At 32.0% G+C, this 27,550-nt stretch overlaps 1 protein-coding gene across 7 annotated transcripts in view; it reads left to right on the plus strand.

The window, feature by feature from the left end:
- RUNDC3B (RUN domain containing 3B) overlaps positions 1-27,550 on the plus strand; it is a 155,846-nt gene that overhangs the window by 57,667 nt on the left and 70,629 nt on the right. For 6 of the 7 annotated variants that reach the window (XM_063100344.1, XM_063100345.1, XM_063100350.1 and 3 more), the window contains 3 exons: positions 23-108; positions 15,010-15,099; positions 17,177-17,257. In XM_063100344.1, coding sequence (XP_062956414.1) covers positions 23-108; positions 15,010-15,099; positions 17,177-17,257 — 257 coding nt within the window. The remainder of the gene's footprint in view (positions 1-22; positions 109-15,009; positions 15,100-17,176; positions 17,258-27,550) is intronic. The other variant, XM_063100348.1, reaches the window with a different exon arrangement.

The raw sequence follows: 27,550 nt of genomic DNA on the forward strand, positions 1-27,550 counted from the left end.
GATTTTTTCTTCTTCCTTGTAGGGTAGAGCCTGGATCAGAGTAGCACTTATGGAAAAGCATTTATCTGAATACATCTCTACAGCTCTGAGAGACTCCAAAACAACCAGGTTTAAAAGTCCTTTTAATTTTCTAATATATCTTTGAAAGAACCGAAAGATTTAGGAATCAGAATAGGATAAAGAATCATTTAGTTTCTAAAATCCTCAACTATTTTATTTTCTCCTTTTCTACCTGCTCAGATAAATCCTCTGTCTTTTTAGGAAAATGTAATTTGTCATTTAAATGTACATCTACCTTGGTTTATGTGAAGAAAAAAAAACATTATGCCTGGAATATCCTTTTTTGGAGCCATTTTTGATTCTCACTCTTTCTATACTTGAAGCTTAGACTTTTCTCCCTATAAACTTTTCTTTGACCAATTTGTACAAAGATCTAACTATGAAATTTCTATTGCATCTTTTCTTTCCACACCACAATGCTTATTTCTTTGCTTTTGTAAAGAATACAAATGAATCATTTACTTCTTTAATTCATATATATAATTAATGATTACTCAATTGTCTTTTTAGGAAAGTCTCTACCAATGTTATTTTTCTTGGATTGTGTAGACTTAAGGGATAACATACTTTGCTACATGAAAAATAGGACTTTATTATTATTTATGGCTGTAGAAAAAAGGTTTATATGAGCACAACAGTTATTCCTATTTAGCTCTGGTCTACTGACCTATATTTGTTGTTGTTGAAGAAACCAGCTTTTCTTTATATCAGAAGTATTTCTAAATGAAAATATTTAATAATTTTAATACCTTAGACATGTACTGTCCAATACAATAGCCACTAACCACATGCCACTATATAAATGAAAATTAATTACGATTAAGTAAAATTGCAAATTTATCTTCTCAGTTGCTGTATCACATTTCAGGTGCTCAATAGCTACATGTGGCTAATGGTTGCCAAATTGGACAGCACAGATATGAACATTTTCTTCATCACAGAAGGTTGTACTAGGCAGCACTGCCTTAGGTAATTCTACATTACCATACTTATTTCTATCTCATCATATTACTGATTAAAATAGTGACAAGCTATAAAACAGTTTTGATGGAGAAAATGGGTTCAAAGAAATCATATATCTGGAATCTTAACTTCCAGGTCCCTGATGCAGTGTTTGACATTCTAGATTTTGAGAAAATCGGAGCATTTATTAAGATGTAGTCTGTCAGTTAACTAGCTGGTACAAATTACAATATTTTTACTCAGCTGCCTCTAGCTTTGTAGGTAGTATAATAGCAAACTTTTAATTTGGGAGATACAAAGAAAAAAGTTATCATGATTATAAATTTGTGTAGTACTGAGGATCGTAAGGCTTTGAAAATAAAAATAAAGCATAGGGTCAGAATCTAGTAGATCAAACCTAAAAGTCCAAAGTTAATGAGCTCAAGACCAGTTTACACAATAATCATCTCATATAGCATTACAATATTGTGTCAAAGTTATTATAGTTTTTTCTAAATAGAAATTAAAACATTAATAATCTAAGTTATTAGTCTTGTTTCTTAGTTTGAATGATTGGGTGGGGTAGAAATAATTCTTAAATAGATCATTTTTAGAACAAGTAGTTTTAATATTTAAAGGGAAATGGTTTTTTCCTTGTTCTTAGGTGTTAGCCATGCTTTTTGATAAAAAGGAAATGATTCAGCTCTAAAAAAGTCCATGAAGTAAAAAATATTCTTGAACAACATATAAACATACATTATTCAAACAGAAACATGGCTTTGTGTATAATACATATGTGTATGCATACACACATGTACAATGTTTATATATATATAAGTATATATATACACACACACACACGTTTATCTAAATAAGTGTTTAAATGTGAGTATAATGGCTCTGTAATTCCCAAGAAAGGAAGTAAGTAGGAAGTTATTTCAGAGTTCTCATCTTACAAGGTAACTAAAAAGTGCTGTGAAAAAATAAGAAAAAAAAAATTTTTTTTACCATTTACACTATTTTTTAAACTGAAATAAAACCAGAGAAACTTCTTAATTCTAAGTAAATTTGATTAGAGACCTCTACCCAAGACAATTATATTTGGAAGATTAAGTTTGTAAAGTAAAAGGAAACTGTTGGAAAAAATAATTGTACCTTACCTTTTATCTGATGCTTTCTGAGATAAGTGTCTGTAAAAGGATGAGAAGTGATCTCTAATCCTTTAGGAATCTTGAGAGTATCTGAATCAAGTAGATTTCTTCTCGTTCTGCTCTTTGCAGATAAAGAGTAATGATATCCTTTAAAACGGTGATATAATTGTTTACCCCAGTAGAAGAGGAGGGGCTACGTGAGCTAAGGCAGGCAAGCTTGAAAGCACTAATCAGTGAAAGTCCAAGTATAAGTTCGGTGGTGGAAGGGTGGGGAGCAGAAATAAACAAACAGTTTTCATGGAGTACATGACTATGGCCCCAAAGTATTAGAGAAATTCATATGATTTTTTTTTTGCTAAAGTGGAAGATGTTTTGGTAAACCACTGGGAAAAAAACAAAAAAACCTTGAACAGTTTCATGGTTTAGGGATTTGGGGGTGTTATTGGGAAATAGCCAGATTTGGGAAGTTTGCAGAGTGAAGATTAGAATCTAAGCTAAAAAAGAAAGAAAGAAAAAAAAAAAAGTGGAGAATTGTTTTGGTAGGTTACTGGGAAGACCTGCAAATGAGAAGTAAAGTAAAACTGAATTAATTTGCTCAAAGTTTCAATTTTTATCCACCCACATACTGAAAAATAATTAGAGAAGTTTAACTAAAAAGTACAAATGTGATATCTGAAACAAGATTGAAAATATTGGAGTAACAAATATGGAAGAATTCAAAGCAACAAATATGGAAAATATAAAGTAATGATAAAATTTGCTTTATGGAAATCCATTTAGTACTTTGCAGTTACATCACAGTATTTATAATGACAAAAATTGTCTTCTGAAGAAATATTAATTTTCACAATATTTTAGTGTAAGGAAGGGAAGGAGTAAAGTATAAAATTCTGGGCTGTCACAAAGAGAAAAAAATGATTTGATAAACACCTTTCTCTATTATAGAAAAGTAGATAGAATAGTGATAAGTTGCCAACATCTTTCAAGAGCTAAGAAAGATTTTTGGAATCTGAATATGTTTAAAAGTTTTACATTATTAGGATGAAAAAACATTCCAATTCTAACATTTAATAGAACACTATTCTATTAAAAGGTGCTTGTGGACTGTTACCTCACAGCATACACAAAAAATCCAAATGGATCAGACTTGAATATAAAACTCTTAGAAGAAAACATAGATGTAAATATTGTTTGGATTGGGCAGTCGTTTCCTAGATATGATACAAAATGTACAAAAAATAAAACACAGAATAGATAAATTGGGCATAATCAAAATTTAAATCTTTGCGCTTCAAAGGACACCATCAAGGAAATGAAAATATGACCCACAGAATGGGAGAAAATTTTTATAAATCATGTATTGGATAAGGGACTTGTGTCTAGAATATATATAAAGAATTTTTAAGGGGCCAGCTGGTTAGCTTAGTTGGTTAGAGCGTGGTGCTGATAACACCAAGATCTAGACTTTGATGCCTATACCAGCCCGCTGCAAAAAAAACAAACAAACAATTTTTACAACTCAGTAATAAAAACACAGCCCATTTAAAAAAATGGGCTAAGAATCTGAATAGACCTTTCTGTAAAGAAGATATGTAAATGGCTAATAAACCCAAAATAATGCTCAGCATTATTAGCCATCAGTGAAATGCAAATCAAAACCCCAGTGAAATACTACTGCATACCAACTTGGATGGCTATGCTCAAAAGATCACATAATGATAAATGTTGGTGAGAATTTGGAAAAATTGTATCCCTTAGAAGTTGCTGGTAGGAAAGTAAATGGCAATTACTCAAAAGGTTAATCCCAGCACATGACTCCTGTGTATGCGTGGGTGGGTGGGTGGGTGTGTGTGTGTGTGTCTCCAAGAAAATTGAAAATGTTATGTTTATACATAAACATTTTTTGCAGCATTATTCATAATAGCCAAAAAGTAGAAACAGCCTAACTGTCCATTAACTGATGAATAAATAAATTGTGATATATCCATACAGTGGAATACTATTCAGCCATAAAAAAGAAAGAAGTACTGATACCTTCTACAACATGGTTGAACCTTAAAAACATGCTAAGTCAAAGAAGCCAGTCACGAAAGACATTGTATGATTCCATTTATTTAAAATGTCCAGAATAAGTAAATCTATACAGACAGAAAGTAGGTTAGTGGTTTCCTGGGCTGGGTAGGGAGGAGGAAGTGATTGGAGGGGAATAGGGTGTGACTGCTAATGGGTACATGGGTACCTCTTTTGAGGTAATGAAAGTATGTTAAAATTGATTGTGGTGATAGTTGCACAACTCTGAATATGTTCAAAACCATTGAATTGTACTTTAAATGGATGAATTATATGGTATAAGGTCTAGGATGTTTTAAAAAAATTTTTTAAGGCTTATTGAAGTTATATGTGGGATAAGAAAAATAAATAATATAGGTTTTTATAACTGAAAGAAGGAAGATTAATGAGTTCCACTATTGCACAAGGAAAACAGAAAACCTCAAATGTAAGGTTGTCTTTAGAATGGCTCAGTTTTTGAGTTCTGATTAATATTCACCTGTTGTGTTTTTGTCTTATCAATAAAAATAATTTTTGTCTTATTAAGTTCCTGAAAGCTCTTTTAATAATTTTTTGAAAACTTGTTCTTGTTAAATTTGCATACAAGGAATGATTTCACATATTACTGGAAACAAGAAAAAGCTTTCAGACATGTATGGCATTATTCTATAGTAAAGATAAGAATAACCTTTCTGGTCTTCTATACAGACCTGTGACCTTTTAAAATTGCTATTTAGAGGGAACTAGGTATTTCTATCAACTTAGTACAGTACCTTCTTTCATTTTTTGTTCTCTGATACTTGATTAAATTTCTTAGCTTAGTTTTGCTCTATTATCATTCCTGTCCTATGGACTAATCTTTATTTTCTGTGTGCTTCCTTAGTGCCCCCTACAGGGAATGAAGTTTATGTACAGATTCTCTTTTAAAGTAAAACTAATATCCAAATAATGGAATACAGCCAGTTTTTCATATTTTCTTAGTGGTGTTTACATTACAGTTTTCATGAGGAAATACACATCAGGATTAGAGCTGGTCTAATATGTTGCCAGAGGAAGACTCACAGTTTTAAAATGCTGAAAACATTCTTCATGAAATGATATATTCTTGTGTTCCAGCATTATTTTCTCTTTTTTTAAACTTATTTATGTACTTATTTAATTGACAGATAAAAATTGCATATATTTCTCATGTACAATAAATTATTTTGAAATATGTATACATTATGGAATGGCTAAATTGAGCTAATTAACATATCCATTACCTCACATTTTTTTTAGTGAAAACACTTAAAAAATCTCTCTTGGCAATTTGCAAGAATACAGTACATTGTTATTAACTGTAGTTACCATGTTGTACAATAGATCCCTTTAACTTACTCCTTCTAACTGCAAGTTTGTATCCTTTGATCAACATCTCCCCAACCCTCCCTCTTCTCAGAGCTCCTGATAACCACCATTCTACTCTCTACTTCAGAGAGTTTAACTTTCTTAGATTCCAGATACAAGTGAGAACATAGCATTATTTTCAAAATTAGATATCAAGATTATGTTCAAAAGGGTGCAAGCAAACTATAAGGTGGACCTTCTAGGACTAATTCTTTCAGCTTTTTGGAAATAAGTATTTACAACAGTAGAACAAATGGAAAATGAAAAGTATTTCCTACCACTTTTGTTGAGTTTTATAAGAAAAGGTTTTGCAAGAAGAATTTTGGTTGTTTAAAGTAATAAATCTCCATTTAACATCTATTCTGTGTATTTAGTATGAAGATTTCTCTGTTTATTTTGGATCCTTGACTTTTAATTTCCTTTTAAAATATTCTTTATAATTTTCCTACCTATATAGAAAATGTGAAGAATTCCAAAAATCTAAATAAGGGGAGTAATAGCCATACTTAATCCTGCATCTAAAAATAGCCATTTTAAAATGTGGTGTATTTTCTTTTAGTCTTGTTTGGACGGCACATTCTTAAAATAATAGTGATTGCATCATGCTATTTCTTTATTATACACGCATTCTGCTTTTTAATTCCACTTTACATTATAATATTAAGTATTTTCCTATTATTATAGCACTATTTTATTGAAACGTAACTGCTAATACATATTTGTGGGGTACAGAGTTGACTATCAATACTTGTGTACAATATGGGATGATCAAATCAGGATAATTAGCATTTTCATCATTATAATGCGTAATCATTCTTTGTGTCCATTAACCAATTTCTCACTAACCCCCTTTCCCCTCTCCCATTCCCAACTCTAGTAACCAAAGTTTTGTTCTCTTTCTGAAAGTTCAACATATTATTTTCTCTCTTCTCTTCTTTCTTTTCTTTCTTTATCTTTCATTCTTTCTCTCTCCTCCCCCTCCCTCCCTCCCTCTCTTTCCCTCCCTCCCTCCTCCTTCCTTCCTCCCACTTACGAGAGAGGACTTGCAGTATTTCTCTTTTTGTGCCTGGCTTATTTCACTTAATATAATTTTCTCCAAGCTCATCCATGTTGTCACAAATGGCAAAATTTCATTCTTTTTTATGGCTAAGTAGTATTCCATTGTGTATATATACCACATTTTCCTTATCCAATTATCCATCAATGCACATTTAGGTTGGTTCCGTAGCTTGGTTATTGTAAATAGAGCTGTGATAAATATAGGAGTATAGGTATCCTTTTGACATGATGATTTCCGTTCCTTTGGGTATATACCCAGCAGTGGGATTGCTTGATTGTATGATAGTTCTATCCATAGTTGAGAAAACTCCATAGTGTTTTCCATAATGGCTTTACTAATTTACAGTCCCACCAACAGTGTATAAGGGTTCCCCTTTTTCTGTATTCTCATCATTTGTTATTCTGTCTTTTTGATAATAACCAGTCTGACTAGGTTAAGATAATATATCAATGTAATTTTGATATGCATTTCCCTGATGATTAGTGATGTGAGCATTTTTTCATATACTTGTTAGCCATTTGTATGTCTTCTTTTGAGAAATGTCTATTCATTTCCCTTTCCCATTTTTTAAACTGGATTATATGGCTTTTTCAATTGTTAAATGATTTGAGTTCCTTGTATATTCTGGATGTTCATCCCTTGTTGGATGTATAATTAGCAGATATTTTCTCCCATCTGGAGGTTGTCTCTTCACTCTGTTGATTGTTTCCTTTGCTTTGCAGAATATTTTTAGTTTGATATATTCCCATTTGTTTACTTATTCCCATTTGTTTACTTTTTGTAGAGTTTTTAGGTTTTTCTATGTGTAGGATCATGTTCTCTTCAAACAAGGACAATTTGACTTTATCTTTTCCAATTCGTGCATCCCTTATTTCTTTCTCTTCCCCTAATTGCTTCAGGGAACACTTCTGACACTATGTTGAATAGGAGTGGTGAGAGTGGGCATCCTTGTCTTGTTCTTGTTCTTAGAAGAAAAGCTTTCAGCTTTTCTCCATTCAGATGATATTGGTGGTGGGTTTGTGATATATGGCTTTTATTGTGTTTGTCATGTATTATTCCTTCTATACCTATTTTGTTCATAGTTTTTATCACGAAGCAATGTTAAATTTTGTTGAATGCTTTTTCTGCATCTATTGAGATAATCGCATGGTTTTTAGCCTTGATTTTGTTGATGTGGTATGTCATATTTATTGAATTGCATATATTGAACCATCTTTGCATCCTGGTATGAATCCCACTTTATCATGGTGTACAGTCTTTTTGATGTGCTGTTGTATTCTGTTTGCTAATATTTTGTTTAGGATTTTTCATCTATGTTCATCAAGGATATTGGCCTGTCGTTTTCTTTTTTTGTTGTGTCTTCATCTGGTTTTGGTATTAGGACAATGCTGGCTTCATAGAATGAGTTTGGGAGAATGGCCTCTGTTTCAAAATTTTGGAATATTTTGAAAAGGATTGGTGGTAATTCTTCCTTAAAAGTTTGGTAGAATTCAGCAGTGAAGCTGTCTGGTCCTGGGCTTTTCTTTGTTGGGAGACTGTTGATTGCTCCTTCAATCTCTTTGTTTGTTATTGGTCTGTTCAGGTTTTCTGTTTCTTCTTGGTTCAATCTTGGTAGTTTCTGTGTGTCCAGAAATTTATGCATTTTCTCCAGATTTTTAAATTTATTGGTGTATTGTTCATAGTATTATTACACTTTTATAAACATTTTTATTGGCTGTACAATATCATAATATGTACAATATTATGTTGTCCTGTAATATACTTCACCATCCTTTTCAGGTTGTTTGTTTGGCTATATGATTCTACACTATGATTAATAATATTACAATATGTGCACAAACCTTTTTTTTTTTCTCTGTAGAAGCATTGCCTTGGCATAGATCTCAGGAATAGAATCACAAGGTTAAATGATATGAATGTTTTTAAGTTCTTGACTCATATTTCCAAATTGCTTTCCAAAATGATACTGTTAATTTTTACTTCTACAAAAAGTTTGAGAATATCCATTTTTCTATACCCAAATATGGGTAAAATTTCATGGTATTCTAAAGGTCCTATATATATTGCCAGATTGTTTAAAAATCTACTCAAGATAATGAACAAGTACAAGAATACTTCAGAAAGCTCATGGAAAGATTTGTATTATTTTTTAATTTTATTTTTCCACGAACCTTTTGAAGTATGCTTGTATTTTTATGCATTTATTATTTGACAATGATTAATACTTAAGTTTATTCCTGTTTCTAGGATGCATTTTTACCAAGCATTTAAGTTATTTGTTTAGTCATTCATAAGTTTTTCATGAGAAGTCTATTATCATTTATGTGTAGGAGTAAACAATAGCATGTTCAGTGTGAAATGAGAGAATGCACAGTGGCTTAGACCACTGGCTTTGGGTCAGATAGACCTGAGTTTGAATCCTAGCTCACTTCTCTATCAGCTGCATGAATACTAGTAAATTATTTTTCTTCTCTAAGCTTTGAATTTTCTCATATATAAAATGACAGTAATTATAATACCCATTTCATAGGTTTATGAGGCTTAGATTATTCATTAAATCAAAGTACTTAGCCAGTTCATTGTACAAAGCACTCAATAAATGATATACTTTATATTAAGAGGTTGATTATAGAACATAATATCAAAGAGAGCATGATATAGTGCAATAATTTTGTGATGTTGCATGTTTAAAATAATTTTCAAATTATTAAAATTATTTTAAAAATACATAATTTTGTGTTATTGCATGAGATAAAAGTCCACAGTGATCTTCAGATTCAATATTATATACATCAATTAGTATAAGAGGTGCCCAGCAATCTTTATTGGTTTTTCAAGTAGTCCTGCTTTTTTCCTCCCCACAATGAATATATTATATCTTATCCTTTCTCTGCAAACCCCCCCTCCAATACCCTCATTCTCAACCAATTCCCTTTCTTCTATAGCCTATCCTCATTCACCTCTTCCTTTTACCACCTTTCTCTCTCTTCATCCTTGATCTCTTTTCTACTGTTGGATCATTCCCACCCATATAGAACATATGCTGGTATCTCCTACCTTAAAAAGAAAAAAAATCTCCACTGAACCTATATCCCACTCTCCTATTGCTCATTTCCCTATTCTGCTGCATCACCAAACTACTCAAAAGTGCTTATACACATAGTCATCATCTCCTTACCTTAGAGTCACTCTTCTTTCCACTCTTGTCTGACTTCTGCCCATCACCATTCCACCAAGGATAATTTCTAGAAGGATACCAATAATCTACAAATTATCCAATGTAATGGAATTTCTCTTCCACATTGTACCCCATCTCCCAGCTACTCACAGTATTATCTTCTAGTATCAGTTGACTACTTCCTCTTTCTTGAAAAATCTCTTTTTCTTTAAATTGGATAATATTCCCTGAATTTTCCTTCTGTTTCTATAATTGCCCTTTCTCAGTCTCTTTTTCTGTTTTGTTTTCTTCTTCACAACTTCTAAATGTCAATGTTCTCTGGGCTTAGTCCTGCATGGTCTGCTCTTCTTTCTCTATTCATTTTTCTCTATATTCTCTTTTCCTAGAATTTCACTCATCCCCCAGCTTTAAAACCATCTGTATGATTATGATACCACATTTACATTTCTAGCTAGATAGTTCAAATATCTTGATTTTTTCCCCATAACTGTGTTCAACCCTCCTTAGCAAATGGTATCACTACCTACCTATGTGGTGATCAAATCAGTGTCTAAAATTCACACTTGAGTCCTCTTTTTTTATTCATTCTCTATAATCAATCCACTAACAAGTCTTATTGATCCTATCTTTAAAATCTGTTGTGAATCTACCCATTTGTCTTTATTTCCACAACTGTTACAGTAATTCAGACTTCTTTTTATCTCCTGCGTATATTCACCTATTGACCTCCTAACTGCTGTTACAGTTTTCCCCCTTCCAGTAGTGATCCAGCTTCCAGCAGACCTTAAAAGTAAAAGGGATCATGTCAGCTCCCATTAAGACATTGAAATCATTCTCATTACAATAGCCAGCAATCACATTTCCTGGAGTCAGACACTGGTTTTACTCCTTTCTAGCTGTGGAAACTTGGGCAAGTTGCTTAATCTCTTTGGAAAATAATATGTGGTGGCAAAATTAAAGAAGATAATTCATGAAAAGCAGTTATAGCTATGCCTGATACACAATAAAAGTTCACTATTATTAATGTTATATGGCTTACAAAGCTCTGTGTGATCAGACTTCTGTGAACTAAAGTCTCAGGATAGACACTTAGGAATGCCTTTCTTGATGACTCTCCAAAGTTGGATTCTTCAGTTTTTCTCTATCTTAGCACCTGTTTATTATACTATAATCTGTAATTATCTTTTAATTTTGTTTGTTGCCCATCTGTTCCCCTATACTATAAGCTCCATAGAGAGGGACGATGTCTAGCTCATTCACCATTGTAGTTATACTGTCTAGCACAGTTCTTATCACATAGTAGGAATTTCTTTTATATTTGTTGATAAAATAATTAATGAGTCTCATATTAATTATTAATTTCAAGAGCTTTGGAGGTTGACTTTTTGGTCAGTTTTCCATTCTGATTCAGTTTGACTTTGAGTATAGTATAATATTTATTTACAATGCTATGAACTATTTTACATGTAATGAGGGAGGGTTTTCTTATATTCTGCCCTTATAGTTTCTTAGATTTAATTAGGGAAGAGAACAAGGATGTTGATAATGAAATTTCTTTGGTTTATAAGATAAGCATTCTCATATTTTAATACTGCACTTTGAGTGTATAGAATGACTTCTGACTCCCCCAAAAAGGAAAGTTTGGAGAATGATAATATATAGTATCAAAATAATTTATATTGGTTGTATACCTTGGATTCCATCCAAAGTGTATTTATTATTTAACCATTTGAAAGGCCTTAAAATAGACTTAGAAAATGAACACTAAGGTAGCATTATAGGGACATATTTCAATTAGAGTTAAATTATGTGTGATAAGAGAAAAAATATAATATTCTTGGGCCGACCCCATGGCTCACTCAGGAGAGTGTGGCGCTGGGTGGGTTTGGATCCTATATAGGAATGGCCAGTGCGCTCACTGGCTGAGCGTGGTGCGGACGACACCACGCCAAGGGTTGCGATCCCCTTACCGGACACGCACGCACGCACGCACGCACGCACGCACGCACGCACACACACACACACACTATATAATATTCTTACAAGGGCATTATTTTAAATACTTTTCTAGTCATTAACATTTTTCTAGTCAACATGTAAATAATCGGAAAGAGTATACCTGAAAAAGAACTGGAAGTTTTTCTTCCAGATCACAGTAATATCAAATTGTTGCTTGTAATTTTTCCTTGCTTTTAAAATATAAAACTATATTTAAAGATATGGTATAACATATAAATCTTTAAATGGAAGTTATATATATTTATTTATTACCTTTTGTACTTTCAATATTTATAATACATTCTTGAAATTCAGTAGTATGCTGTTTTTGTTAGATCATTCTCATAAAAATATTTTCTTTAGAACAAAAAATATTTTTTACAAAAGAAAGGGGATTTTTAAAGTGTGTATCTTACTATTATTGGATTAGTCATCTCAGGTTTTACTCTTGGCTCATTATTGCATAACCTTGGTTATATAAACAAATTTTGTTAATATTCCAATTTTTCTATGAGATGCAATGAAAAGTTTGAAATTTTACAATCTTTTGAAGTCTTTGAAAGTGTTAACAGGAATCAGATGAATCAAAGATAAGGAAATAAAGAATAAGTTTTTCAAAACAGCTTCTACCGTGACTGACTCGAGTCTTTGATTAAATGATAAAAATATTATCTTTAACGATCACTTCACTTCAGTATTCTTTTAAATATGTAATTATTTTTAAATATATTACCTTAAATTTAGAAGTACATTTTCTGAAAAATGCTTTTATTCTTAAACAGAACTAGTAATGAAAAAGTTCAGCGTATAATGGCCAGTCCTCTTAACTATACCTTCCTCTTCCATTTTTTCTCCTCTCCCTTCTGTTGCTATTATATTAAATCAGGCCTGTGCAGTGTTAAGCTTGAAATATGGTTTAATTTGAGTGGAATTATTGATTTAATATATAGCAAGCATTTCACTTACCTTAAAAAATCATTAGCTTAAAAATTCTTACTTACTGAAGAGTAAAACAAAAAACTCATTAACAATATAATGTACACACACACACCCACATAAAAGACCTTTAGACTTTAAAAAATCTCTGAAACCATAAAAAAATTTTAACAAAAAAAGAAAAAAAAAATCTCTGAAACCAGTTAGTTTTTTGTGTTTGGTATTCTTTAACAGTCCTTAAGTGCAATGCTGACATTGGGAAGCAAACAAGAATAGTTTTGTTTTGTCTTTTAGAATGTAATTTTAAACAAAGGTGGGCTCAAGATGAGGAATAAAAAGAGTAGACCTTTTCTTATATAGGAAATACTAGGAATAATGGGTGATTCCCCATATCAAAAACCAGATTTGTGTTCTAAAGCATATGTCCCATAGTATTTGGTGGTCTAGAACCATTGGGATCTTTGTTCTTCCAGAATTTGATAACATATTCTGCCAACAGCCAACTTAGACACTGGGGCAGGGAAAAAATCTCAGATATATGTATTTGTCTAAATGTCTTTATTTTTGTGTGGAATTCTTCAATAGAATATGTCGAAAACCCTCTCATTTATTTTACTTATCTTTGTTAGGCTGGAAGTTTTCATTTTTCTGCTTTTACCTAAATCAGTAAGAACAATTCCCATATGCCCAAGGAAACAGAAAACATTTATTCCAAACTGGTCTCTCCTCCATATTTGTTTGCAGTCTTAAATCTTACAGAGGGTAAATTTTTGTCTCTTATTTTCCTCTTTGTACTTTTTCTTCATTTAAAATTCCGTATGAACCATAGCATAGATTAAATTCTCTTTAATTATTTTGGTTTTACCAGAAGCAGTATAGTTTAATAGATGATATATAGAATTTAAAGTGAGAAAAATTGTTTGCCTCCTTGAGCAGTTCATCTACATGAGCTTGAGCAAAATATTTTAACCTCTTACTTACCTTAATGTTAAATTTGAGACTAATTCTGGCACCTTCTGCATTTACTTCATGGGCTTTTTTGCAAATATCAAATGATATGTTTGTAAAAGTACTTGATAAACTGTGAGCAACTATTCAAAATTAATGGTAGGATTTTGAGCATATTAAAAAATTTTTACAGCCTTTATAAAGTCATGAATACTGAAAAGAGCAAGACATTTTATTATTAAAGTGTTTTCATTTTAGTTAGTAGAATGGTATGTCTGTATTTAATATAAATAGATATAATGCTGTAATGATCCCTGCTTACTGAACATAAACTAGTTTTTACATAGTACTATGTTTTAAAAGAAGTAGAGTCAATGATCTTACATTCTCTTGTGGAAAAATGCATTAGGCCTGTTTTAAGATATTTTTTCAAAAGTATTTTAAAAACTAATATCAACGAAAACAGGCAGCTTTACAGGAATTAGCAAGATAGATTCATATTCACATATTTGTCAAAGAGATGATAAATACTTCCTTTTTCATATGCAGCCACCTTGACAGCCCTTTTGCTGTATTAGTATAGCATTATTGAGGTTAGCATAAATTACAGTTGACACTTGAACAATGTGGGGGTTAGGGACACCATACCCCCCCCCGAATTTTGACTCCTGCAAAACTTAACTACTTAACTACTAATAGCCTACTGTTAGGTAGGCTGCTTAACTGTTTGATTAGGTATGTCATGAATGCCTAGTCAAAAATTTTCTAATATATTTATTGGAAAAAATCTGTATGTAAGTGGACCCATACAGTTCAAATCCATGTTGTTCAAGGGTCAGTTGTACTAATGATCACACCTTCCAAGTTCTTAATTTAGTTAATAACCTGTGGAATTACAGAAAAACAGCAATTCTTTTTGTTCTATGTGTAGAACTCAAGTCTACATAGTTTTGAAAATAGAATGGTATAAATGACCCTAAATTTGCCCCCTTTCACTTTACATTTATATTGCTTCACTGTTACAGAAATATGCTGAGTACTCTAGGCCCACTGAAAGAGTTGATTTAGGGATTCTTTTTAAGAGAGGTGGAAACACTTAAAATGGTTTTTGTTATAGTGGCAGGTTTTTTGTTTTTGTCTTTTTGATTTATCTATCTTTAGTGATCGAAGTATGTTATTTTATTTTTATAAATTAACTAAAATTTAGCTCTTCCTATGTTCATTTGGGCCCTAAGTGATTTCTCTAGATCATACTTCAGTCTGTTTTTAGTATTTATATATTCACCCATTTCATTTTCTAGGAGATTTTATGAAGATGGAGCAATTGTCTTGGGTGAAGAAGCAAATATGCTTGCTGGCATGCTACTTGGACTCAATGCTATTGATTTCAGGTACTTAATATAATCAAATGCATCCAGTTTTTAAATTATTCTACTTCATAATAGTTTCTACTTATGATTTTTTTTCTCAGTTTCCCAAGTAAAGCACACAGTTGGCTATTGATATTTGATTCATGAAGTTCTCTTCCAAATGATATCAGTTAGTTTTCTAAATGAATTTGCATTCAGAAAAGAGGCTGTCTCAAACTTAGAAACTGAAAGCCTTGCTGTCTAGTTTGGGTAAAAAGAAAGCTTAGACTACATCCCCCCAAGCAGTACTCTGGTAGCACAAGGTTTTGGATCTTCTCTGTTAGTATTTTTCAGCTACTACTTTAAAATGAAAAGCAATAGACTAAAAATAGTCTAAGCCAGAAAGATTCTCTTTATCTCGTGTGTTGAGATAAAGGAGATCCTGACAGAATATCTTGGGTATCTTATGTTTCTTGTGTTATGCATCTAGAATATCAAATAATGTTGTGGATATTTGCTTTTGTTATCAACAAAATGAGCTGGTTCCAGACTAAGATAACAAGTGCTAAAAATGGACAGTCTAAGTTCTTTTTAGATTTATGGAAGCATCTTTTTGCATTGTATTAAAAGTAAAAGGTTTGTCTAAAAGAAAATTCAAAGACAAGAATGAAGGAAACATTTTTACTGAAATATGACATTCAAAAATTCAAGAATATTAACAAAATAAGCATAAGACAAATTAAAATCTACTTTTACATCTTGAATTAAAAAATAATGCTGCCCATTTTCACTGAGGTTATCTTTTTTTAGTGAATTCCTTCCTTTTCAAAATATTTGGGATTTTGTAAGTCTAACTTTTTTGTATTTAAGATTTTTAATAACTAGTATTAGGTTAATTAGCTTAATTGTTTAGGACAAACATGATAGATGGAATGTGAAGGTTGTCTTTTTGATCCCTCTGAGGATGTTAACTTTTTACATGGTATGTCTCTGGCTCTGTCTAAATACTTTACTGTCTTGGTTTTGCTTGTTTGTTGTTTTCATGTCAAAAAACAAACAAAAAACCTGAGATAAGGATGTTAACTGTTGGTTTAGTGTAATCTATTAATATTGTATATTCAGCTGAAAACAAATGTTTTAAAGATACATTAGCAATGTATATGAAGGAAAGTCTATGTAGAGTGTTGCTACTTTGATTTTCTCCTTATTTAAGTCTGAAAAAATAAATACATCTCAATAGCAGGCAAACTTATGAAACGAACCAGAAGGAGGGAATTCATAGATGAACTTTTTCCTTTGAAAGATCAACCTACATCTTATGGATATTCCTATGTTTACTTTCCTAGAAGATGTACTTTTTTCTTTTAACAGTAGTAATCATAAAACCAAACACCTTTCTGTTGTTGTTACCTCATTGGATGTACCATCGTACAAAAACAAAGGTAAATGGATTGGGGGACCCGAACATCTAGAGTTTCTTTATTGGCTTTCATAGTATGACTGGGCCACTCAATCTTTTCCTTATTCCCATGGCCTCAAAAAGGATCAACTGGAGATTAGAGGATTTTCAGCACCCTTTGTAGATCTAAGATCCAAGCCTTTTCACCTGTTCAGATAGTTTAGAAAACCTTTGTTTTCTAATCAGTCAGATGTTTTTAGGAGATATTCAGTGTCATCTGCCAATTTGTATTTAAATTTGAAAAACTAATTTTCATTAGAAAATTCTCTAGTGATTTCTTGCAAGTTCAATAAAGATCAAGGTAGTATCAAATAAAGAGACAAGGTTTGAACAGATTTAGTAAATTTTACTTTTGCTTGATACATTTAAATAACAGTGTATTAACTTGTACAGTGCTTTGTCATTGGTATTGAAGGTAGAATATTTTTATTGAGGTATTCATTTGTAACAAGTAACAAATTGCAAACAAAAATTTACCTGCAATTGATGAAAGAAATGTCTCTAGCAAGAGATTGTTTATAACACTCAACTTTGACTTAATATTTCAGTTTCAGCCAGACGCACACACACACACAAAATAAAATAAAATAAAATAAAATAAAATAAAATAAAATAAAATTTTATGTATTAATATGGAATATTTATTGTCTTTTGTCTTAGCTTCTGCCTAAAGGGAGAGGGATTGGATGGCAACTTTCCTGCTGTAATAGACTATACACCATATTTGATGTATACGCAAAGGTAATTGACATTTTGAAATACGTCATTAAAATCTTAATTTATAATTGAATGTCTTGTTATGTAATGTTCATCTGATTAAAACTACTTTTTACAAAATGTTTGTTTCAGTATTAGAAATCATTAAAGAATATAAACTCCAGTTACATTTTAAGTATTTATGTAAATACACACTTTTTACATAATTGTGATCCCAGCATATAGTTTTTAAATAACAAAAGCATTTATTTATCTTGCTGTAGTTATTATAATAATAACGTTAATAGCTCTGAAATAGTGTATTCAGATTTCAAAATTATAATTCACTATTTAGGTTGTTTTCCATTTTATCTCCATTATAAAAAAAACAATAATGGATATCCTTGTATAAATCAATTTTCTTTTTGTTTCTATTGTAAATTTTCAGTTATTCAGGTAAATTCAATGAAAAACGATGACTCTTAAAGTGTATCTTTATAAAAGAATTGTATCGATTTATCCTACTACCAGTATCGTATTGTGTAAAAGTTCTGGATTTCCTACAATCTTGTCAGCATTGAAAACTAATAAAATGAAATCTGTAGATGTTTCTAAGGTTTGCTTGAAAAATCAATTTCCTGATTACAGTGATGATCTTTATATACTTCTAAAATATTATAATCAGGCCGAAGCTATAAGGTACTGTGTGTGTGTAAAATATGTATATATGTAATATATGTACACATATATTCAAGATGCATTTATCGAGTGCCTAAAATAGGAGAGAAATTTTCCTTCGTGCCAGGGATACACAGATGTCAAGAGTACAGGAACTGCAGGAACTTCTGAAAAAGAGCAAAACCTCTATTCCCAAGATAATCACCATCCTACTAAGAGAATTCAGTAGTATTTCAGAGTTAGGAGTGTGAAGATAGTTTGGAGAGTGAGGGAGAACATGGAATAGAGTATTATGACACAAAGATTTCTAACTTGAGTAAGTGGCTTCCTTGGGAAAAGGGATAATTCCAGTATGTTAAAGCTAGAAAAGAAATACAGCAAGAAGCTATTTCGAGCTTCACAAAATTATATTGTTTGGTGATATGTTGGATTATAAGACATTTTGTGAAAATGACTAATAGTTCAAAATAGTAATAGTAATAATACTTACTGAATGTTTACTATATATCAGGCATTTGTTCTAAGAGCTTTACTTCTATTAATTCATTTAATTCTCAAAAGCCATTGAGGTAGGCACTGCTTTCTCTATTTTACAAATGAGAAAAGTGAAATATAGAGAGACTAAATAACTTGTCCGTAGTCATACAATTAGTTTGTAGCAGAGTGGGCAAAATATAAGTCTGGAATTAAAGACTGAAAGAGCAAGATGTCATCTGGAGATAGGAATTCGGTCATCAATATGTAGGGGGAAAGGCTATTTTCAGTGATTGAGGAAATGACTTAAATTTAAATATAATGATAAATATTAATTTTTCTCTCAACTTACATATAAGAGGATGAAGTAATTATTATAATGTTACAATTATGAAAGGTACAATAATGGCACCTTCTCAGCTAGTGCTCTCAGAATGAATTTAATAATACAGACCCTGTATCCTCAACTGCTTGGCCACTTTTTGTCTGAATTTTTTATACAACTTTGTCTTTGGTGCACTAATCCAAATATATATGAGGGTACTTTAAAAAGGTTATAGAAAAATATAATTAAAAGATAATGTGAATCTTTCTGTGACTTTTTTGAAGTACCCTTGTATGTGCAGCCTCTTCTTTATATACTAAAGAATTTCTGCTATCTTGTTGTGTAAAGGATATGAAAATGAGAAGGGAGATACCAATTCAACCTAGCCATAAACCAACAGTTAGCATTACTGACTATGGAGTGTTTCTTCTTAGAAAGACTTAAATTATCTTAATTATCACTAAAAAAATTCCCAATAGTTTTAAAATTGAATTGCTTCCATGTATACCGGCATTAGACACATTTTTTAAAAACTCTAATAACTTCCTAATTATTAGAAACCATTATATTCCACCCTATTACTGCTTTTAATATATTTAGAATGCAATACATATTCATTGTAGAAAAAGTAGAAAATACAGAAAGATAGAGGGAAGAAAGTTTGTCACTCATTATCTTACCTTCAAAAAGCAGCTGATAGAAGCACTCTTAGTATTTTGATGGATGGCTTTCCAGCCTTTTCTATGCATAGATACATTTTTTTCTTTAGTGTAATGGAATCATAATGTACATGTAACTGTTTATTTCCCTTAATACTATATAATGAACATTTTTACATGTAATTAACTATCCTTCTACGTCATCATTTCCTAAAATGAATAGAATTTAATTGTCTACATCATATATTTGCTCAATTATTATTGTACTTTTAGCATGCATTTAGTTATTCACTGTTACGTAGTGTTGCAGTTAATGTTCTTGTAACTGCATCTTATGCAGAACCATGACTATTTCTTTAAGTTAAAATCCTGTAAGTGGAATTTCTGGGATAAATAGCATATATCTTATTAAAGCTTTTGAAACATATTGTCAAATTACCCTTCAGAGAGATCACACCAATTCGATTTGTGTCATTAACAATATGTGAGAATGCCTGCTCCCACACTTTCCAGCTAAGTATTAAAAGTGTGGCCAATTTTATAAATGTAAAATGATATCCTATTGCTTTAATTTGCAGCTATTTGATTACTAGTGAAGTTGAACTTTAAAAAATGTTTATTAAAATATCTTTTTTTAAATGGAGGTTTTTCCTTCTGAAATATGGATATCCTATATAAAATATGTAAGTAGAAAACATCTTAAAATATATTTCATATTTTAAATGGGCTTAATTAAGTTTTGGGTTGCATACCAGTAAAAAACAGTTTTGTTTTTTTTATTTAAACTTTTAATTTGTGGGGTGCAGTGTGTTGTTTCAACACATGCATATACTGTATGTACATTGATTCACTTACGGTAGATAGCATAGCTTTGTGCCCATGAGTTGTGCACTTTCCCTCCCCTCCTGGCCTCTGGTAACCATTATTCTACTCTCTACTTCTATGAAAATCACTTTTATTTTTTTTTAGATTTCACGTATGAGTGAGATCATGCAGTATTTGTCTTTCTGAGCCTGACTTACTTCACTTAACATGATGCCTCCATTCTTTCTCGAACAATTCAAATTAAGCTTTAATTCCCACCCCAAATCCAAGTAAAATGAGGAGACTGACCACTGGATTTGGCAATGATATACGTGATTGCTTCAGAACTCTTCAGAACTCTTGGTTTTTGTCCTGTTTGCTCCTTCTCCATCTCAGTCTCCTTCTCTGGTTTCTCCTCATCTCTCCAACCTCAAAACGTTGGATTGTCTTAGGGATCAGTCCTGAATCATTTTATGTACCTACAATCACTCTCTAGGTGGTTTTTCATCCAGTGTTTCATGGCTTTAAGTACTGTCTATATGTGGCTCTTTCTCAAATGTGTACTTCCACGAGGATACCACCCTAAACTCTAAACTCATCCATCCAGCTGCCAATTTGACATCTTCACTTTGATGTGTAATAAGCAACTCAAAAGTTACGTGTGCAATATTGAAGTACTAATTTCTCCCCCACAAACTTTTCTTCCTTTAGTGTTGCCCATTCCAAGAATAGTAGTTCTGTCATTACAGTTGCTTAGAATAAAAGCTTTGGAGTCATCCTTGTAAATTCTCTCTGCCACAACGCACATAAGATCCATCAGCAAATCCTTTGGCAACTCCACCTTAATTTAAACCTGGAGATGTGCGACAGTATCTATCCATGCCTCTACATCTGACTCCTATAGATTATTCTCCATAAAACAGTGATCCTTTTGAAATGTAAGTCAGATCACTTCATTCCTCTGCCCAAAACTTACCAGTAACTTATTTCTAACTCAAAGTAAAAGGCAATTCCTTATTTGATCTGGCCTCCACTACTTTTTGAGCTCATTTCCTGCTACTTGCCCCCTTTTTCACTTTGCTGCAGTAACTCTGGCCTTCTTGTTATTCCTTGAGCATACCAGCTACACCTGTGCATTAGGGCCTTTGCCCTTTCTATCCTCTACCACAAAAGCATTCTCAGATATTTGCATGTCTAGTTTCTTTATCTTCTCTAAAACTTTGCTTAACACCACCTTACTAATGAAGCCTTTACTGAACTTTCTGACCAAAATAGCATCCCACCCACCATATGCTTGTGACCTTCATTTTCTCCATAGTAGATATATGGGGTATATACCCACATGGGGTATATTATTTGTTTATCTCCTCCCACTAGAATGTAAACTTTAAAAAAGCAGGAATTTTTGTTTTGGTTTACTCTTATGTCCTCAGTGCCTAGAATAGTACTTTAACACTTTATAGACATGCAATAAATACATTTTGATAATTAAAAGAATGAATGTCTTTATCTAATGCTTATTTATAGGATTAAAAATATTTCTCTGAAGGAAGTGATACTTTTAGAAACTTCAGAAAGGGTTTTTAGGCTAGAGATTTTATGGTCCATTTTTTCTTTGTATATGTTTATTAAAAACGTTTAATTATTAAAGGTAAAGAAAGAAGTTGAATGACAATAATTCTTGCCCTCTATTTAATAATGATAAGTAGTAAAGTGTTATAAAGATTTTGATTAAAATAAACCATTTTTCTTTTTGTATCAGTGATATTTCCTTTATTGCCTCAATAAAAGTTTTAAAAATATTTTGCTCCTTAAAGTATTGGAAGGTTACTGAAATTCTTAAGTATCATTTTTCCACAAAAAATATTTGCAGGATTTCTAAGCCTTTTAGAATAAGATACCTTTAAGAGTAGCAACTTTTTATTGCCCGTAGGATAAAATAACTAAGTCTTACCAAAACATACACACTCTCCATGACCTAGCATCAACTTACCTTATTAGCTACATTATTTAGCTTCCACTTATTCAGCTTATTTGGACATTTGCAGCTTTGGTCTTTGAAAGGCTGAGAGGCTATATGATATTGTTAAAAAGTTTGTAATGTAATACCAGTTCCTCTTACTAGGGTGACCTTGGACAAACTACTTATCTTCTCTTACTGATGTTCTGGAAAGAGAGAAAGGCAGAAATTATCAAAGATATAATAATCCAAGAAAAATCTTCAAAGTTGTAGGCCATGAATCTCTAGAGTTCTTAGTACAATAAGTAAAAAAGAGTCACATAATCATAATAAAATTTCAGAAAATCAGAAATAATGTGAAGATTCTAAGGAGAAAAATATGACATATACAATAGAAAGTGAATGTCTTAATAGCACAGCATTTTAGAAGATGCTGGATTAATGCCTTCAAAACATTCTGAAGGAAAAAGTTTTTTAACCTAAAATGTTATAATCAGCCAAATTATTATTCAAGTGCAAAGGTAGAATTTAGGCATTTTCAGTTATGCAACAATCCATCAACTTCCCATGTTGTCTTTCTTAGAAAGTTGTTAGAGGCTGTTTGAGCAAGGGAAGGGAATAAGCCAAGGAAGCAGGAACAGAGCCCAAGGAGGGCAGTCGGGGGTAGGGGAATGGTGAGGAAAGTAGGAGGGGTGAAGTCCGAGGATGCCAGCAAGTCTAGAGAGTTGTCAGCTCACTATGGAAGAGGATGGAGGGTTCTGGAAGGGAGCAAGGATTTGCACATAGAAAATATTTTAATAGACTCTTGATAAGGTAAATATTTTGAAAAAATATATGGAGGAATAAATATATGGGAGATATTAATAAAAAAATTAGAAGCTCTAGGAAAAACAAAATCTATTTCTTTCTAACTTCTAATAAGAAAAATGTAATCATATTAAAATTATGTGGTCCTGCCTAAACAATATTTATATTGTCATAATAAATAACATTGTTATTGATTTAATTAATAATAGCAACTATTGGGAAGAGGGATATAGCAGAAAGTTAATAGATAATGTCTGAAAAAGAAAATTCAAGAAAAATCAGTATATGTTTACTAAGAGTAATGGAGATAATTCACAAGAAGAGTAATGGAAATTAAAAATTATTGTCCTATAAGAATGGAATTAGAGGATGGCAGAAGTGGGTTAGGAGTCTTATTTTTTATTATAAGACTTATGGTACTTTTTTGGGAGGGGTAAGATTGTGACTTATAGAGATTTAGCCACATATATTAAACACCTGAGATGTATTTCCTTTTTAATGAAAATTTTGGCATTTGCAAGTTTCACCAAAGTAAATATGTCCTTAATTTTCTTTTTTTAAAATTTAATCTTTAGATAGAAAATTATTTTCTCAACACATAAAGGAAAACATCACAAATTGAATTTAAAGTCAATTGATAAGGAACAAATTTAACCCACAAGATTAACATCCTTAATGCATTAAGAACTCTTAAAAATGAATTAGAAAAATCTTAACAAATTTGGTGAAGGACATGAGCAGACAAGTCACGTACCTCAAAGAAACACATGTGGCTAATAAATGCATTCTAAGACATTCTTGCTAGCAGGGGGCAGCAGCCCATAACCTCAGGACCCCAGGCGTGCTCCATTGTTTGCCTGGTTCTGGGAGGGGGCAGGGAAGCCCATGGCCCCAGCCTCTAAGTCCTCTTTTATTTTCTCTTGGTTTGTTATCGAGGTCTTGCTTTTTGGTATTTAGGACATTATTTCTAGGGAATGCTGTAGGATAATTGCTTTAATCTTTTCTTTTAATTCACAGTCTTGTTATGACCTTTTTAATGTAAATTTAATATTGTAAAAAGGCCAAAAACGGGTAGAACATAACTGGATTTTTATAAACCTAAATGAATAATTATCTGTAAATCTGATGTCAGTTTTTTATTACCTTATCAATGTTTTCTCCTTGTCCAATATGGCATAATATTACTTTATAATTTCAACAATAAAAGGTACCTAAATTTGTTTAGATTATTGTAGGCCTTTGGATTACACTTAAACCAGTTTGGCAGTTTACAATTTATTTTACTTACATGCACTCCCTTAAAAAAACAAAAAAAAATTTCATATGTAAAACCTCTCCATTAATGCCTTTATATAAATTTGCATTGTATCATTCACAGCAGCATCTTACATTCCTTTGAAAAGTAGTAGTTTGAATAAGTGAGAAGTATATTTATTCTTTATATGCCATGTTTCATAGATTTTAAGATGCTCTTCTTTAACATTTTAACATTTCTGACAATTGATGGTGTGCCATAGTTTGTCAGCATTGTTTTTCTTTTTTAATGGTTCATAAAATAATGGTGCATCATTTATTCAGTATTGTACTGGAATTGATGAATTATGGTATATATATATTTCTTGGGACATGCACAGTTTCAAGGAATCATAATAGTTATATAATGCCCCCTCCCTCGCATGCCCCCACCCCCAATCCCTAGACCATGGCATTGACCTTTGTCAAATATTGTAACTGGATGCCCTGTTTAGATTTTTTTTAACCTATTATTATTGTGAAATAAAAACTCATAAGGAAATATATATATAATATAAACATATAGTGTAACAAATTATTATGAAGTGTATACTCAATAACCACCACTTTGGGTAAAGAAAACATTGTCAGCATTGTGAAAGGCCTGCTTTTATCCCTTCACTGTCACAACATCCACAGGCCCTTGAAAGGTAATCACTCTTCTGACGTTCTTGGTAATCATTTCATTGCTTTTCTTTGTAATTTTACTCTAAAAATTTACTTTATTTCCTATATACTATAGTTTAATTATGCTTGTTTTTTACTTTATATAAAATGAAATGAAATAGTATGTTCTTTTGTGTCTGGCTTTTGCACAGAATTATGTTTTTAAGATTTATTTGTGTTGTAGTATATAGTTGTCAATCATTCATTTTAATAGCATTATTGTATCTCACTATATGACACAACACATTTAATTATCCATTTTGCTGTTAATAGAGCTATGGGAGTTTCAGTTTAGAGCTAGGGTGTATTATGCTGCTTTGAATTTTCCTATATATAAGGGTACTTCAAAAAGTTCATGGAAAGATTCATATTATCTTTAATTCTATTTTTCCACAAACTTTTTGAAGTAGCTTCATATTTCTTTGTGCCCACTGCATGCACATTTGTCAAGAGTGTAATTGCTAGATCAAAATGTAGGTCTATATTCGACTGCAATTGATGATGCCAAACTCTTTTCCAAAGACATTGTAACAATATAAGCTCCCTTTGCTCCTGATCCTCACCAATAGGCATAGGTATAATAGATAGAATCTCATTGTGGTTCTATTTGCATTTTCCTAATTATTAATGAGATTGAGCTCATTCCCATATTCTTATTGGCTATTTGGATTTCTTCTTTTGTGAACTGCCTGCCCAAATCTTTACCCATTTGTGCTGGGCTGACCTTTTTCTTACTGATTTGTAGGAGTTCTTTATGTAGACTAGATGTGCATTCTTTGTTATGTGTGTTACAGGTGTTTTCTCGACCAGGCTGGAGCTTGCTTTTTCACTTTCTTTATGGTGTCTTTTGATGAGCAGATGAATGTTACATAGATTATAAAAATAAAATGCTGTATTTTCATGTAGATCTAGCATGTTAATTATGTTGTTTATATAATTTATAATCCTTAATTTTTGTCCATGTGTTATATCATTGCTAAGGTGAATAGCAGTCTCCAACTACTAATACATTTTTCAGTATCTCTTTTGTAGTTTTTGCTTTGTGAGTGTTGGTGCCATTTTACTTGGTAAACATTTAGAATTATCATCTGGCCTTATTACTGTCATAGTGTATTTTTTTTTTTTAAAGAAAATGGAATTTTATTAATATTAGTTTTTACATTCTAAGATGTTGTTGCAGAGCAGTTGGGAGGAAGGGGGAGAGGGGAAATGGGATGGAAGAAGGAGGGAGGAGGAGGGGCGGGACTGAGGCCTGTGGCACCCTCCTCATTCCCATAAGGGAGACTGGGGGGCTTCCAGTGGTGCCTTGGTTATTGCTGGGATGGGTGCAGATGTCAGGGGGTTGTGGAAAAGCCCTCGCCCACCACCATCCCAGCTCGGGAACCTAGCGCCCTTCTTGCTGTGGCTTGGTGGTTGTTGCTGGTCTGGTTGCATGCATTGGGGGGTGTGGCCAAGTCTCTTGGCCCCCCACTGTCCTGGGTTGGGAGAGACTGGAGCGCTTCTTGCAGCAGCTTGGTGGTTGCTGCTGAGCTGGCTGTGGGTGTCAGGAAATACAGTGCTTTTTAATCCAAAGGTTACTGCTTCTAACACAAGAATTTAATCCCAATCTTTTTGTTTATATTTACCTGTATATTTTTATTCAGTCTAGTTTTAGTCAGCAAGATTGACTCTTGCTGAATTGTTTACATCAAAACTCTAAAAGAAACTATAGATTAATCACTTGGATTTAGATGTATTTTACATGTATAACATATAGTTGGGTTTTGTTTTATGGTAGTATTTTTTCCTCTTAATGGGTGATTTTAACCCATTAATACTCTTTGACTTATAACATGCATTTGGTCTTAGTTCTGTTACATTTGTTTGTTATGCTTTCTGATTTGTTCACTGTGTGACCGGTTTTTTTGGTTGTTGTAGCAATTTTTGTCTGTATATTCTTGTTCTTAGTAAGGCTTATGTTTTCAACCTTCAGACTATGAATTACCATAACTATAACTATGAGGGTACTTTCAAAAAGTTCATGGAAAGATTCATATTATCTTTTAATTCTATTTTTCCAAGAACTTTTTGAAAGACCCTTGTATAATACCCACAAATATTTCTTCTGTTTGGTGCTATCCAATACAGTAGGTACTAGCCAGATTTGGTTATTCTGAATTTGAAACGTGACTGAGGAACTGAATTTTAATTTAAATTTCATTTTAATTAATTTAAATCTAAAACCTGATGCTACATTGTTGAAAGGAATTGAAGAAGACCTAAGTAAATAGATCCTTGTTCATGGATAACATAATATTGTTAAGATGGCAATACTCCTGAAATTGATCTACAGATTCAATGCAGTCACTATCAATATTCCTAAGTCCTTTTTTAAAAAAAAAATTTGTAGAAATTGACAAGCTGATCCTAAAATTTGTATGGAATGGCAAGGGACCCCAAATAGCAAAAGCAGTCTTGAAAAAGTAGTACAGAATTGGAGGACTCAAACATCCTGATTTCAAAATTTGCTACAAAAGTCCAGTAATAAAAATAGTGTGGTACTAGTGCAAAGATAGGCATATAAATCAGTGGAATTAAATTAAAATTCCAGAAATAAACCCATACATATATGGCCAGTGGGTTTTTGAAAAGGGTACCAAAACCATTCAGAGGAGAAAGAGTTATCTTTTCAC

The sequence above is a fragment of the Cynocephalus volans genome, chromosome 6 (assembly GCF_027409185.1).
Source record: "Cynocephalus volans isolate mCynVol1 chromosome 6, mCynVol1.pri, whole genome shotgun sequence".
Classification (NCBI taxonomy): domain Eukaryota; kingdom Metazoa; phylum Chordata; class Mammalia; order Dermoptera; family Cynocephalidae; genus Cynocephalus; species Cynocephalus volans.